This window comes from Ixodes scapularis, unplaced genomic scaffold (assembly GCF_016920785.2).
Source record: "Ixodes scapularis isolate PalLabHiFi unplaced genomic scaffold, ASM1692078v2 PGA_scaffold1__304_contigs__length_218370807, whole genome shotgun sequence".
NCBI lineage: Eukaryota > Metazoa > Arthropoda > Arachnida > Ixodida > Ixodidae > Ixodes > Ixodes scapularis.
Genome location: NW_024609846.1, coordinates 204,456,121 through 204,472,140, shown reverse-complemented (window position 1 = coordinate 204,472,140; position 16,020 = coordinate 204,456,121). Strand labels below are relative to the sequence as shown.

Below are 16,020 nucleotides of genomic sequence, written 5' to 3'. Positions count from 1 at the left end.
CCCGCGCTTATCATCAACGTTACTGAAAGCTCTAAGTTTAAAGATACAATTTTAATGCGAAAGCATTAACTGTCCCATGGAGCGAGCAGACATCGTCAGTTTGAAGCGCGAAAACGGCGCCTTGTTTCCCTGATCCCAAAGGTCTCATTGGCTGGCGCGTGGCGACGAGGCTCCCATTGACCGCGGCGCGCGTCAGTTCCAAAGACCGCAGCCAGATGGCGCTGCATGTCCGTGCTCCCAGCGCGCTGATAAAACTGACTGCTGCAGCCCCATGCCACTATGGGCCCCTCGCCGGTTAAAATGGACACATTGGCACGCGCTTGGAGGCTTCTGCTCGTCTTGCCGCCAACAAACATGGCGCCGCCTCTAGCATCCACATCGTCGGAGGGGCTTCTATGCTTTCGCATTCACAACTCACAAGACGTGCTTGAGCTTTTTTTTTTTTTTTGTCGTTTTGTGTTCTGATTATTTATGTTTTCTTTTTATGCGTTAACCTACCCAACTTCTCTTTTTTGTGAGTGCTGCTCAGATGTCCTTGCCCACTCCCCACTGCAATCCCTTTGGCGGTGAGAGAATAAAAAAATTCACAGGGTCTCTAATGTTATTTCTAAGACAACTTGAAGGCAAAAGCCCAAGCACCAATGCATTAAAGACAGACACATGATTTATGGATGTGGTGGTAGCCTTCCGTTCGTGGTAGAGGGGTACCGTGTTGGACTACTGAACAAAAGGTCACTTGTTCGATGCCAGCCAAGGGACAAGAAAGAAAAGTCTTTTTGGAGGAATATAACGCCTCCGCTAATTCTGGCACAAGTAACGACATCTCGTGGTTCAGTGGCAAATCGCGGTTTTTGGTACCTTTCGTGACGCCAGTTTTTATACCTTTCGTGTGTTAACGTGTTTCCTTCACAAGGCTTTTATGAGGGTCACGAGTGACATCACTAGAGTCATGTTTCATCTCACAAGGGAGGAGGGAGGGAGGGAAGGTGAAGGAGGATGAGGAGGGAGGAGGAGGAGAGGATACCCTTTTCTTCATACCATCCCCCCCCCCCCCCCCCCTCAAGAGCTGCGCTCTAATTTGGCATTACAGGGAATTGTAAACATCTCAATTTTTGCGATACATTTTAAGTCGCAAAATTAGCAAAAATTGGGCCCTCGCGAAAATAAAGGCGTTTGCAGTGGCAGATTTTTATTGTGTATTCAGGATTCCCGAGCAGTCTTAATAAATCTTCGACGTATCATCGGTGGAGCTCACTCGTGGTTCCTTGCTGTTTACATCACTCCTTGTTTGTACGCAGGTACTGGAGAATCTCAAGATGTGCACCCAGTGCGACAACGACGGAGACGTGGAATACGAGTTTCCCTGCTACAACCTTGTGGAGACTCTGGATGGGCTCTGGGACCCGTCCGACCCGCGTTACGCCGGCGGTGTCTACTGCGGCGTCCACGTGCTGCCCTTCGACGACTTCCCGCACGCTCTCGCCTCCATCTTTTCCAGGATACAGGCAAGTTTACTACGGCACCACGGCGGTACTACGAGGGGTGTTTGCAAGCACTTTTTGGTTAAAGTGTGTCAAAAAGTGTCACTGAGCCGAAGAATGTCGGGCATGAGATATTCAAAATGGTATTTTAGGTGGGGCATTTATTATAGTCAGGCTTCCCAAGTATCTTGAAAAGAAATGCACCAAAAGAAGAGAATGTTTCATTCCTGTTCTTAGGTAGAAAAACAAACAGTCTGGTTGACACAGGCTGCTACTTACACAATGGCGCCACGTGAAACAAAAACTCAAAAGCTTCTTTGAGATGAATACCCAAAAGCAGATGGAGCCGATTCGAGCACGTGTCATGCATTTGCGAGTAGCAGTGTCAATCGGACAATTTGTTTTTCCCCTTGTGCGTCGAAATTGTGATTTTTCTTTTCTTGCATCTTACTCAAAAATCCACACTCACGAAATTTGATTGCGATAAATGCATCGCATGCCGTTCATTGGCTCTTTTAATCCTTTTGCTTCCACGGCATCAACGCCTGTTTCCGCGAGCTGTACTGCACAACTTTTCTCCCCCGCGTACTGCCGTGTTATGGTATCGTAAAGAAAGCTCTATAACTTCCGCTATATAACTCGCAGGTGAACACTTTTTACTTTATTTTGTTCGGGAATGTCTTCCGGAAGCAATGCACTCAGAGTACCTTGTGGGTATGGGTCTTGAAGCGACGGACATGTGAATTGCCACACACATCGCCTTCACAATCACTGCAGCTCTCACCGTAACTCTCATCGTTGCTACTTGCTTGGTCCGATATAGCTTCTGGATCGTTGCCACGGTCACTTTCGTAATCTCTTTCGAACACCAGCTCGAGAATTTCCTCACATGTGAGCGTCTTCTTCTTTTGGGACGCCACGTTTCAAACGCAGCGAGCGAATTGACAAAGAAAACAAAGCTGCGAGCTTTGTTTTCTTTTCATAAACAACCAAAGCTCGAAAATAGTGGATAACTATGTCCATCTGGTGTGAAAAAGACACTAAACATAACAACCAGAAACCAGTGTACAGGAAAGCGCCACCTACTGGGGCTTTTAAGAAACAATGCATTTTCCGGAGGACGGTGATTCGCCGGCTTCTCGTACTTTAACCTTGGCGGAAGTGGCCGGCGGATCACCGGCTTTGGAAGCGAATGGGTTAAATGGTTTTGTCTACAGCATGTAAAACGACGCTTTTAAGGCACCTTAGACAGCCTGCAAAAATCAGTTTCTTAATGTGTTGCGCTGTAATTTACTACAGAGGTGCAAGCAGGGGGTAGAAGTTTACAGTGAAAAATCAGGGAATTCACTTTAAAAAACCACAGAAACCTGTTCTGGGCAATCTACGCCACCACTTTGCAGACAATGAACGCGTAGGGAGAAGTGCTGCCGACAGACGCCGTACGCCGCGTCGAGGGAGCGCCGGCCTATTCAGGTTCTTCTGCAAGATTGTCTGCTATCATAACTAGAGGAGTGCGAATATCAAAATCTTTAGAAGAGAATCGAATTGAATAATAAAGGTTACGAATCGAATAAAATATTTTTGAATAAGAATAGTAGTTTTGAATAAGAACATTTTTAACGCAAATGTTTTCTATTTGATGTGAATTACACAAGAATGCTCAATCAAAGCAGAACTGGAATTTTTTTTTTTCAACAAACATTTACGCAAAAGGTAAGTTTTCTTGCAATAAGAAAAGTGTCACACATGTGACTGATAGAAAACAGATGAAATAAAAGATCAGTCAATAAAACACCATTCAGGGAGTGAAGTTACAGAACATAAATGAAAGTAGATAAGTGGAGGTGGGTCAGCAAGCCAGAACCTAGTCGAACATAGCGTCGCCAATGAACGCAACCATGTCAGCATAAACGAAAGTACACAAGTGGTGGCTGGTCGGCAAGCCACAATACAAAGTCGAAGATAGCGTCACGCAGCTGCACTGACTTTGTGCAATCTCTTTTGACGCGGGTGAACGCAACCAAATGAACGTAAACGGACGTACACAAGCGAAGGCAGCTCGGCAGGCCACAGTAGAGTTGGAGATTGTTGATCACACCGCGCAGCCACACTGACTTTGCTCCATATCTTTCTGTGTGCAATAGTTCTGTCAATAGAGGGCACCACAAAAAACACTAAATTAAGAATGCTTTTTTTTTTTTTTGGTGGAGGGAGCTGGTTTTACTTTTACAAATGAAAACAGGTAGAAATAAATAACAAAAGGAATACTGGCAAACTGATGAACTGGAAAATCAAGCAGAAAATAACGCGAGTCAAATATCGTCAATAGCCAAGGTCAGCCATAAATCCATATCCGATCCGTAGTACCTTGGCTACTGTAGTGACTGTAGGAAGGACTGTAGTGAGTGTAGTCGCTCGCACTTGTGCTCACGACGATGCACGTGCCGTTTAACGTCATAGTCCTTTATCAAATCTATCGCAGCGTTTGCTTCACGACCACTTCGCCAATTCCGCGATCCAGACATCATGGCAAGTGACGGACAGATCGTGCTACCGTGTGCAAATAAATTTCCAGTACTTCATACCAAAAAAAAAAAAAAAGGCACTTAGGGTGGCTTTTAGGTTTGCCAAGCTCGAAACCATGCTGCGCACTCCAAAAACAAAACAGGGAATTCGACCTCAAGTTGGCACTAATCAGCGAGTTCCGTGTTACTCATAGTTTTTGAACTATTCGAAGAACTTGAATACTTCGAATATTCAAATACTTGCAGCGAAGGTATGAAGTGAATCAAATCGAATAGCAACCTTTATTTTCGAAGTTTTGAATACCGTATTTACTCGCACAATGAACGCACTCGCGTAATGAACGCACCCCCGAAGTCGGCTCTCAAAATTTCAACTTTTTCTTTCACTCGCGTAATAAACGCACCCCCAACTCGGACGTCAAAATTTTGACCCCCTCCCCCACGCGCGCGAAATGAACGCACTTCTCTGTCCTGGTGCAGCGAGGTCGCGAATGCATGGGCAGCGTGAGCGAACAAAGCGCCTTGCAAAACGTGTTAAAAAGAATTGGCAAAGATCCAACCGAAGCAAAAAAAACGAAAACAACCATGGAAAAGCTTTTTTTTTTTGCACAGCGCAGTCTGGACTTTGGGTTCGCGCGCCGCCGCGCGCAAGGAGGTAGGAAAGAGAAACGGAGAAGCGCTCTAAGCGAAGAAAACAGCTTGCAAAAGGCGGCAAAAAGAAAAAAAAAAAAAACCGCGGAACTAAGAAAAAACAAAAAAAAAGCTTTTTTTTTTTTTTTGCACAGCGCAGTTTGGTTAAGGGGGTCGCGCGCCGCGCGCAAGGAGGTAAGAAAGAGGAGCGGAGAAGCCCTCTAAGCAAACGAAGCAGCTTGCGAAAGGCGGAAGAAAAAAAAAAAAAAAAAAAAACCCAAGGAAATGAAAAAAAAAAGAGGAGCTTTTTTTTATTTTTTTGCACAGCGCAGTTTGGTTACGGGGGGTCGTGCGCCGCTCGCAAGGAGATAAGAAAGATTAGCGGAGAGCCCTCGCCTAAGCAAACAAATGAGCTTGGGAAAGGCGGCAACAACAACAAAAAAAAAAAAAAAAACCGGAGGGACTAGAAGAAAGAAAACAAAGAGGAGTTTTTTTTCTTTTTTTGCACAGCTTAGTTTGGTTACGGGGTCGGGCGCCGCGCGCAAAGAGATAAGAAGTTGCTTCGATTTTTCAAGATAAAAGGTCGGTTCATTATGCGAGTAAATATGGACACAAAAATTTTACTTCGCGTAATGAACGCCCCCCCTAACTTTGCATCGATTTTTCGGAAAAAAAAGTGCGTTCATTCTGCGAGTAAATACGGTATTCGCACACCCCTAATCATAGCCCAAGATGGCTGGTGCTCCCTTGACTCAGTGCACACCATCTGTAGGCAGCACTTATACCTATGCGCGTGCGCCATCTGCAAAGTGGCGGCGTAGACTGCCCAGAACATGTCTCTGATATTTTTATTTTGAACTAGGTATCTGATATTTTCGCTCTAAACTTTCCCTACCTGCTTGCACCTCAGTAGTAAACCGCAGTGGGATATGATGAGAAGCTGATTCTTGCGGGCTGTCTAAAGTGCCTTAAGAGGGTTATACATGCTGTATAACTGAGCATCACTCGTCAACATTCCATAGATCACATTCTCTTTGCATTAGACTTTCTTGACAATGGACAAAAATAAGAGATTAAGAGAGCTTTTTCATTAGTAAGCCCTAATTTCGGACGCCTCCTCTAATATGGTTATTCCAAAGAAAAAAGACAAGCTCTTGGCTGGTTTTATTTTCGGTGTTTGTGCTTATGGCACGTGATTTGCTCGCTTTGCAAAGCGACGAGCATGCACGTGCTGGGCTGAGGAGGTTGCACGTGCTGGGCTGAGGAAGCTTCTGCATATTGAAGTGGTGTCTATAAAGTGTTTCAATGAAAAGAAATGCACAGATAAGCGGGGATGCTAGATAGAAGTATGGGAAGAATTTGCGAACTATTGGTATCTACACTCTGTTGCATGTTAAGAAGCTCCTCCCACGAAGCCCTTCACCCTTTCCACTTAGCAGAGTGAACGCCGGAGAGGGGAGTGAGGAGGGTCTCTTCCTCTCCAGCGTTCCCAGGAAAAGCGTTCCCTAGTTTTCTTCACCTGCAACAAGCTATACGCCTCGCAAGTGGGCTCATTTTCGTCTTCTGCGCATGAGAAAGGAAGCAGCGGTGACGTCACAACGCCGAGCCCTGATTGGCTGATCGCGACCTCCTTTCTCAGCGTCGTCTGCTCCTTTGCACTGTCGTCTGCTCGCAACATTGTCTGCGTCTGTCTCACCTTTCCTGCGACTTTCAGAAGTGCAGGTCTTTACATGCGAGCTCGACTTCGCCTTTCACAGAGGGCAGACGAAATAACTCGAGCGGTACGTTGTTTTTGTCTAACAACTAGCAGACGCGCATCAAGGAGGGAATTCAGAGGACTCACTGGCGAGGTGTCCCGAGGCGCCGAGGTTTGTTTACTAAGAACCGGGAGGTGAGCGTGCAAGTTCCCTCCCAAATACTTTGTCCCTCCTTTCGTGTGCAGCGAGACCCCCCATTCTTTAACAGCGTCGGCGGGTTGGCGCAGTTGACGTCGTCTGCTCTACGTCTGCTAGTCAAAGCGATGGCTGCTTTACCTTTCCTGCGTCTGTCGGAGATTCACCGCTTTTTCACCGGCGAGAGTCACCGTTGCCTCGGGAAACAAGGAGATAACAAGAGGAAGAAATTGACCTCTTAATCCAAAAGTGAGGTCAGCGATCAAAGTATAATACGGGAAGGGTTCACAAGGGTCGCGCGGGCATATTCCACTCAGCACGCCAGCCGGTCGTGGGCAGACGGTCGCCGAGTCCGGGAGTGCCTGCTAGGCCTAACTGCCGTGCTCTCTTGGTCGCGTTCGGTAGAATCATGGCCGTTGTAGCTTTTCCCGGGTGTTTGTAGATCCAGCGTTTTTGTTCGTCGTGGTCTGTTTCAAGTACTTTTTACTTTTTAGAGCGCAGCTCTTAGGCGCCCGTTCCCGGCTTGAGCGGCGTCGCCGTCGCCGTCGGCGTCGCCGTCGCCGTTGGCGTCGCCGTCGGCGTAACCGCGCGGTGCATTATGGGTAAATTTCCCCGCTAAATCTAGCAGGAAAATTTCCCCGCTAAATCTAGCAGAAAAATTTTCCCGCTAGATTTAGTGGAAAAATTTCCCCGCTAAATCTAGCGGAACAATTTCCCCGCTAAATTTAGCGTAAAAATTTCCCGCTAGATCTAGCGGAAAATTTGCCCCGCTAAATCTGGGGGAAACAATTTCCCTGCTAAATCTAGCGGAAAACATTTCCCCGTTAAATCTAGCGGAAAAATTTCCCCGCTAAATCTAGCGGAAAATTTTCCCCGCTAAATCTAGCGGAAAAAATTTCCCCGCTAAATCTAGCGGAAAAAATTTCCCCGCTAAATTTAGCGTAAAAATTTCCCGCTAGATCTAGCGGAAAATTTGCCCCGCTAAATCTGGGGGAAACAATTTCCCTGCTAAATCTAGCGGAAAACATTTCCCCGCTAAATCTAGCGGAAAAATTTCCCCGCTAAATCTAGCGGAAAAATTTTGGTCACGTGACCCGGGGGGGTCACGTGACCTGGGGAGTCACGTGACACCCCGAGGTCACGTGACCTCCGAGGGGGGCATGTGACTGCCCCCACGTGACCCCACCAATGTCACGTGCACTCGGGGGGGGGGGTCACGTGACCCCCTCCCCCCCCCCCCGAGAACACGTGGCCCTCAGTACCCTTCCCTCCTCCTGAAGAGCTGCGCTCCAATTCGGCGTTACAGGGAGTGGTAAACGGCTTTCACTTTTTCTTGCTGCTTGAAGTCGGGACGCGTGAGAAGCGCACATAGAAAAATAAACGTCCGTGGGTCGTCGCGACCGCGACGCTGTCGGCCATGCTGATTTGATCGTAAGAAGTGCGTACGACAGCTTCAAAGCTGTCGTAGGATTTCGTCGTAACCTGCGCAAAACTTGCGAAAATTTCGTTTCGTGAATACAAATTTGTTCTTAAGTTATGGCTTACGCATATTTTTGGCGTAACATCGTTGCCTGCGACTTACGAAAGTCGCAGGAAAGGTAAGACAGACGCAGACGACGTTGCGAGCAGACGACATTGCAAAGGAGCAGACGACGCTCAGATAGGGGGGGCGCGATCAGCCAATCAGGGCTCGGCGTTCTGACGTCACCGCTACCCCCTGCGCAAGAAGCAGACGAACTTGCCCTCCGCATAGCAACAACATCAGGTAGGGCTCTAGTCTGGATATCAGCTATTTGTAGGGATCATTCGCTGTCACGCGAGTGCCATTTGGAGCAACTGCACAACGATGTGAAAGGCCCATTTGACAAGCAGCTTCAGGCGGCTGTGCAGGATTCACTTTGGCCACGCCCACATTGCTTGAACCCTCATTGTATTTCCTCTCTAAAAATAAAGTGACTTAGCCCGACGTGCGCTTGGCACCGCGGCCTGAACTGCTTCGACGATTGACTTTTTCGAATTACGGGAGTCTGCATGACAAATGACTCATTGCTCGTGCGATGCAGGTTCAACTGCGGAGGGCGTCCATGGAGCATGCTGACACGGACAACGACCTGTACCAGTGGCTAAAGGGCAGCAAGTTCTGCAGCGGAACTCTGGAAGGCATGCTCACCTTGGTTGACAGTGACAGCGCCCTCGAGGTCAAAGTTCGCGGACCAAGGGGCTCCTCCTCAAACTGGTGGGCAGATTTCATTTACAAAAATATTGATGGTTACTTCGAAACAATGGTTTCATAATGCATGAAATGTGAATGTTTTTTGGGTTTTGTATTTGTGTTTCATTTGTGACTTATGATGTTTTTCTTTGTTTCACTTTTCAAAAATATTTTATTTGTTTGACTCTAGTTAAATAGAGCTTGTTAAAGTTTACATATTCAGGTACTCGTGATGCCTCTGGATGCAGTCTAGAAATGAGGGAAGAGGGAAGCCATTTTGTAAAGATGGCTTTTGTGATGCAGTCAAATTTTGTGCTGGAAAATGTGATTTCTGTGTAAATACCTCGGTATACCTATGTTGTAAAATAAATGAAGAAAAAGATACAAAAGTTGAAGACGCTTTTTTTTCTAAAATGTCTGATATAACTGAAAGGTGGTATCAAGTGCAAGAACATATGGAATTAAAGTTCTCTTGAGAACTTCAATTCCATATGCCAATAAGCCATTGAGAATGTATATGCATATGAATTCAATATGCCATTGAGCGATTGAACCATTGAGAATGCATTTGGCTGTCACCTGTACTTTCAAGATTATAAGACTACTGCAAGGCCTTTGGGGCAGTTGTTGATGATCCCTTCTCAAAGCTGCTGATTGATCATGAACCATCAAAAGAAATCATCATAAAGTTCTTACTTGACTTTTTTATGAATATGCACTCAAAGTACTTGTAGCTGCATCAAGAAGTCGCCATGCGGAATGTGCATTCTTTAGGGAGAAACTGAAGAAGTCTCGGCCATCAAATTTTTACGTCTGGTAGCTCGAACAATGCCTTGAAAACACCGGGCTAACCAGACCAGCATTAGTTTCTCATAGCCCAGTTTCCAGCTGTAGTAAACAGTGGGGTGATTGCTGTGCCATTTGTGCCAAAGTGCTTACCCTACTAGGTCCTGCTACATTTTGCCAAAATATGATGATTTTGTGGCAACACTGCACCAAATTTTAATCAAACATAGTAATAGTTAAAATATAATTTTTCAGGCCCCGTTACACAGCCAGATTGTTACGGTAGGCTGGTGCGAATTTTCAAAACTGTCAATTATCGCCTCAAATAATGTGCTATTTAACCTTATCTCTCTGTCGAACACTGACAGTACTCGGAAGTTTCACAATATTTCTCACGTTTGTGGTCTGTTCTGACAGGTTAGTTTGATCTGCTAAAGACCAGCAGGCAGCCAGAAAGGAGGAAACTGCCCCTTGATTCCTCCTTTTTATTCGAGAAAGTGGGAAACCCTCCTTGGTTTCTGTGGGGAGTAGCTCAGAGCCCCACTCCTTTGGGGGAGGAGGAGCAAGAGGGAAGAGTGCAAGATGGAAGGAAACTGGGAACTAGTTTTGTTCCCTGCAGAAGAAGATTCCGTTGGAAGTAAAATTACTTGTTAGGATAGTTGGTGATGACTGTTTTGAACCAAATTTTAACCTTTAAGTGCGCGTCTCACCACGCACTGGTGCGCACTGCAGTGAAGCGACAACTGCAGCGAACTCCTGTGCTAAGGAGAAAGCACTCCTCTATATTATATTTAAAAAAAAAAAAAAAAAGAAACTTGGTGAGTGCTGGTTTAGATGTATGTTGCAGTATCCTTTTTAATAAAGCTACAGCTACTATATATAATAGACTGCATTATTCTGGTGTCATTTTGTTTTTAGATATGAGATATAGCATGTATATTTGGGTATTGTGAGAAGATTTATAAGGACTGCTCTATAGGCATATTTGTCAACTGTCTGTTCAGTTATCACTTTTATATTGGTTTTATCTGTTTGATGGCACAGTGAGTAGGGTAAATTAAAATTAAACTAGCCGGAGCAGTTGCTGGAAGCTTGGTAATAACCTTAATGAGTTTTCCTGAAATGATTTTATAAAATAAGGATATTTATTGTCCACATTCTGATGTTTGTTATTATGAAGTTCTACATCTAAAATCTTATTGATGTTCATGATCATGTGACAAATGCTTTTTTGGGGGGGGATTAAGAATGACAGTTTTATTATAACCCTAAGAACTTGAACGGAACATCAGTGTGGGTGTTCAAAATTATTCTATTCCAAGGTTATTTCGAGGGAATATACCCATTTGGTTTACCTTTAATTCCATACCTAAAGTAACCATTCACAGCAGTTTATACTGTCCTTCATCTATCAGCATAATGTTGCCATATCTGATGCTTCTATGCAGAACTCAACAGCTATTTTTATGTTGGTGGGAGTTAAACCTGCAGCACGTTTGATGCTAACAAAAGGTTGCACACAAGTGGGAATGCAAAGAGTAATTTTCTTGTAGTTGGACCAGCCAATATGTGAATCTTAACGTAATATTCGCAGTGGTAGTAATGTAAATGAGGTTTGTGTTTATATGCTCCAAAAGATGTTCCAAAATACTCACACGAATCAGATCACTGAGTTGACCAAAACAGGAGGGCAAGTAAGCTATCCACACTCATTCTTTAAGCTCCCACTGATCATGATATTCCTCTCAGTAGTGCCAGCAAATGGTTCTGAATCTTCAACTTAAGAGTATTGGGCTTGGCCCAACTTTTAGTTCGATCTGCACTTATCCATTGTTACAGCGAAACTGTTTATGGTTAGGGTTCTGTGGATTTTTCGTGTGCAGTGACTAAAAACTCTATGCTCGCACCGCCGCACGTGCACGCCTTCCCCGTATAAAAAATTCAAAGTAAATGACCAAACTAAAGCTTTGATGAGTATATGCAAGATGCCATTTGTTTTAGGCTTTTGTTTTAGAACAGTTACTGCTGCAGGTGCCGGCCTCTCGGGTAGATAATAAAGGTTTCTCAAAGATTTGCCGCTGTGCGACCTGTGTCGGCCATGTCTAAGCTCGCACCGCCCTCTCCATGTCGTCGTTCGAAGCCGCTTGCGTGCCTAGTTTCCTTTCCTTTCGCTTTCCTGGGGTGGCGGTCCCGTCGCGCGTGTCTAGTTCCCCCCGGCTTCTCAGGGCGGGTCTGTGTCACGTGCTAAACAGCTTTGCTGGTCATCCGCCTTGACAGAGTGCAATGGCTCACAATTTTTTTTTCTCTGCTTCTCAATATGGTCTAAAAGATACATTTCTTTGTTGCCCAATGAATGTAAAACCGATACACATTGTTCTGCTTTCAGACAACATTTCCAAACATCCTTTTTTCTACTCTTCTCCATGCAGCTTCTACTTCCTCGAAGACCTCCTGATGGTGGTTGACGACGTGCTGGGCGAGATCTGCCCTGGCACCCAGTTCGAGCGCCACCTACTCAGCGCCGTCGACCTCCAGCACCACGCACCCCGCCCCGCCCGGTACCCCGCGCGGCTCGTCATGCGCGCCATGCTCACGGATGGTGGAGGTCTCGCCGCGAAGGTCCCCCACCCGCAGACGGGCCTCCTCGAATCCGTCTGCGACCTGCTCTGCTGCCGGGACCTCGTGGCGGGCTGCGCATCCCTCGTCTGCGGGCCGGACACCCACGCCTCCCAGCTGTCCCTCCTGACGCGCCAGCGCCTTGGCGCCGCCCTGGACCCGCCCGAGAAGCTGGGGCGGGACTGGTGCCTCCTGGCCGTGCAGCTGGGCATGACCGACCGGCTCCCAGAGCTCGACCCCGACTCCAAGGAGTCTGGCGGCCTGCTGGGGGGGAAGAGCCCCATCGCAAGAGTGCTTGGCGAGTGGACTCTGGTCATGGACAGCACGATCGGGCACCTGGCGCGAGCGCTGGACGAGCTGGGGAGGGGCGACGCAGCGGACATCGTGCTCGGGACGTCGCCGTTAGTCAAGGTGGCGGTCGCGCCAGCGTCAGCGCCAGGAAAGCATGACGATGCAGGCATCTCTTCCGCAGCCGCCAATGCGGCAGCGGTGTCGGCAGCCTCCAGCTCCAACATCTCTCGTTAGAGTCCTTGAATGTTTCGTCAACGTACGGTCGGTGCTGAAAAATATTGGCACGAACGAGCAGTCTGCTGACTGGCGAAGGGGCAATACGTGGTGCTGTGGTTCCGTAGATACGACGGATGAGGTTTCACTTTCAGTTTCTTCGTAATGTCGCAACTCCACGTGACGCTACTTTCCCCACCCGAGCTGTCGTTCGCTCGTGCTAACCATTTTTAGTACCAACTGTATGGCGTGCAAATAAATGCTTCGTACCCACTTTTGTACAGAGATGATCTGTTAAGGTGCTGCATTTTGTGTCATCCCGCCTTGCTCCATCTGTCGGCAGCACATTCAAGTAAGCGAGCACCGTCTGCCCTGTCTGCTAACTATCGTCATAGATTGCCCAAAACGGGGATTTTTTTCAACGATGTAAGTTTGTCAGTTGATATTTTCACTTGAATCTTCTGCCACTTATCCGCACCTCTGTACTAGATCGGAACACCATACGTTGAGAATCCAATTTTTGCAGACTGCGTAAAGTGGGTTAGAAGAATTTGTTTACATGCTGTTATGGTTGTCACAAGCTTGATTGAGAGTGCTGAACCTTGAGTGGTGTGGTTGTGGACCTGTTCCTTTGCAACGGCTGGGTTAGTGCAGTTTTTTTTATATGTTTGTTTGTAAAGTGTGTTGAATAGAATCCATAGTTTATGTGAGCGAGTTATTGGATCCAGGTCCATCGTTTTATTTGCATGTGTACATAGGTGGATGCAATTGCTTGTTATGGCTAGTGTGATGTGCATTTTCTGATGGAACTGAGATGGAGAAAGCATAATATATTATGTGCCAGCTGCTTGCTGGTGTGTGAATTCAGTTTTAGTCGAGCATGCCATATTCACGCTTACTCATGTCGTTATGTAATTTACGAAAATTAGATTTCCACGGGAAGGAGTTCATAGAGAAATGGGAAAAATTATGCCTGATTTCCTTTATGCAGTTACATACTCCAAATCAAAAGAACACTACCAGAATTTATAAGATGAAGATTGTCTCCTTTCCTGCCAGTTGTACCATACTGTCTCAGAAGGGTTTGAGAAGATTGCAGCTTTGAAAAACTGGAAGATCAAAACAAGTTCAAAATTGTCATTGTGCCAGCATACGCTTTGCCAAATCTTATTAGCCCTGATGGTATGTTTTATTTTAATAATAGTCATGTGCAAATAGTGGATTTTGTGTTAGAAGCCAATAGTGGTTTTGGCTGAATATTCTCTAATCGAATATTGAATAGTTCCTCCAAGCCTTTCACTACTGTTGCGCCATGCTTAAGCAAAAACCCCAGCTAAACTCGTGAAGGTTGTTTCCAAACTTTCACTTCTTCATTTATAAGCTAATTCTAATCTAACAATATTTATGCACTGTGACCTCAGAATGTCTAATGCCTTGGGTTGGCAAGTAAGCAACGAATTTGACATAAAATCAATCCTATAGAGATGCCCAGCTATATCTAACTGAGTTGATTTACAAACCGTGCTATATGCAAACACTCTTTCTTCAATCTCAAATTTGAAAGAAAACAAATTAACAAATGATGAGTGCAGGTTCTCATGACATCTTTGCCTATCATATACTCTTGGATAACAACAATAGCTTAATTTCTGAAAATTCGACTGCAATATGGATAAGAACATTCAAAAATGTTTCTTTTTTTTTTAAATACACCAGGTACATGCATGCATCATCCCGCTTTGAAAGTGTGCTTTTATCCCAAGGTCACAATTGCAATATTCATACTCTGCCAAATGTTGATTGCTGCGGGTTACCCTGTTGAGTGCGCTTCATACTGAGCACCGGTGCACTGCGGAGAAACAACACCCGTGGCGCTTGCTTTTACAGGTGTTGCTTCTTCGCAGTGCATCCGTGCTCGATAAGAAGCGTGCTAAGCAAGCCCAACTGGCTGTGATCAACACTTAAAAAAATATTAATATCGCTGTTCCTCTCAAAGCGAATATTGAATAGTGTATTATTCGAAACTTCGAATATTTACACAACACTACTTAGTAGTTCTGTTTTTATACTTCACTTCTAAGCAGTGCTCAGTGGTCCCATCAGATATAGTATATTGTAGAATAACTCTATACCTCACTAACAAGTAGAGCCATCACTAATATTGATAAGAGATTGTGCACCTGTGAAGATCCTGCTTTTTGATTTTAGGGGTAAAGCTATCCAACGAGGTTTGTTTTACTTGTTGGGGAGCATGTCTTTGACTGGCAACATGTAACTATGTGACAGTGAACAAATGTGTGCTATCAAACTACTGTCACAATGTCGACTTATTGCCTGCCTTTGTGTTTTACAAGCTAACAGATTGTGATATATTGTGGTGCTTTACAATATCCTGGTTGTATGAATTGTAAACATGGTGTGCCTGCTTCACTTGTCTGCAATGAAGGACAGTAATATTATTTATGTTGTGCATGGCAATTTTCAGGGCCTTTTGCAAAGATTTTCATGTTAGCACACTATGTTCAGTTATTTACAACCTTTGTCTTTTAAAGCACAATGTTTGGACCTAATTTTTAATTTAGTATCTTTTAAAAGAATGAGTGCATAAATTTGATTTACATTTACAAGCATCATTCCACACATTGCCACATTTTTTTAATTCCCAATGGTAGTAGAGCATAGTGGTATTATCAGAATATGAAGATAGTGTGAAGTTTTCTCCATGTATAACATATAGGCAACCTTTCACATTACAGAGCCCTTAAATGTGCCAAGAAAGATTTTTTTTAAATTCAGCCATGAACAAATATTGCTTTGCCTTTTTCCATGCTTATAACATGCCAATATAGAACCGTGAGAGAAGAAACATTTATTAAAACAAAGTGATTACTTTGTGCTAATCATTCACCATGATTGCATTTCCACATTGGGCTGTTGTGCAAAAGCAAAGAAGTTTTTGTACCGATTTGTATGACCAAGCCTTCATTATGATATGACAACAGATTTGGGCCTTATCCACACATTTCTGCCATTGTTATGCATGTCTCTGATTGTGGCTTTATCTTTTCAAGAAAATAAAGACAAAAATAATCTGAGGCTATATTGGATGACTTTCCCATGCATTAACTTTATGAATTTTTATGCTTAATTTTCTGATGCTGTGCTTGTATATTCTTAAATGCCAGCCATGACGTGTCCCTTGGTAGCTGCTAGCTACTCTGCCAAGGCTTTTACATATTCCTTCTAGTCTTAATGTCATAGCCACCACACCATGCAGCCAGTCTTAGAACAATCATCATATCATTTAATTTTATTTTGACTCAAGGACTTTCTTTTGGATACATTACATGAGCGAGGATTTTCAAAATAAATGC

General features: G+C 44.9%; 1 protein-coding gene across 4 annotated transcripts in view; it reads left to right on the top strand.

Moving 5' to 3' along the window:
- Nucleotides 1–15,746, top strand: part of LOC8051751 (death-associated protein kinase 1) — a 198,538-nt gene extending 182,792 nt beyond the window's left edge. For all 4 annotated transcript variants that reach the window (XM_040211939.3, XM_040211936.3, XM_040211938.3 and 1 more), the window contains 3 exons: nt 1,299–1,505; nt 8,592–8,764; nt 11,956–15,746. In XM_040211939.3, the coding sequence (XP_040067873.1) occupies nt 1,299–1,505; nt 8,592–8,764; nt 11,956–12,667 (1,092 nt within the window). In that variant the 3' untranslated portion in view covers nt 12,668–15,746. The remainder of the gene's footprint in view (nt 1–1,298; nt 1,506–8,591; nt 8,765–11,955) is intronic.
- The last annotated feature ends 274 nt before the right edge of the window (nt 15,747–16,020 follow it).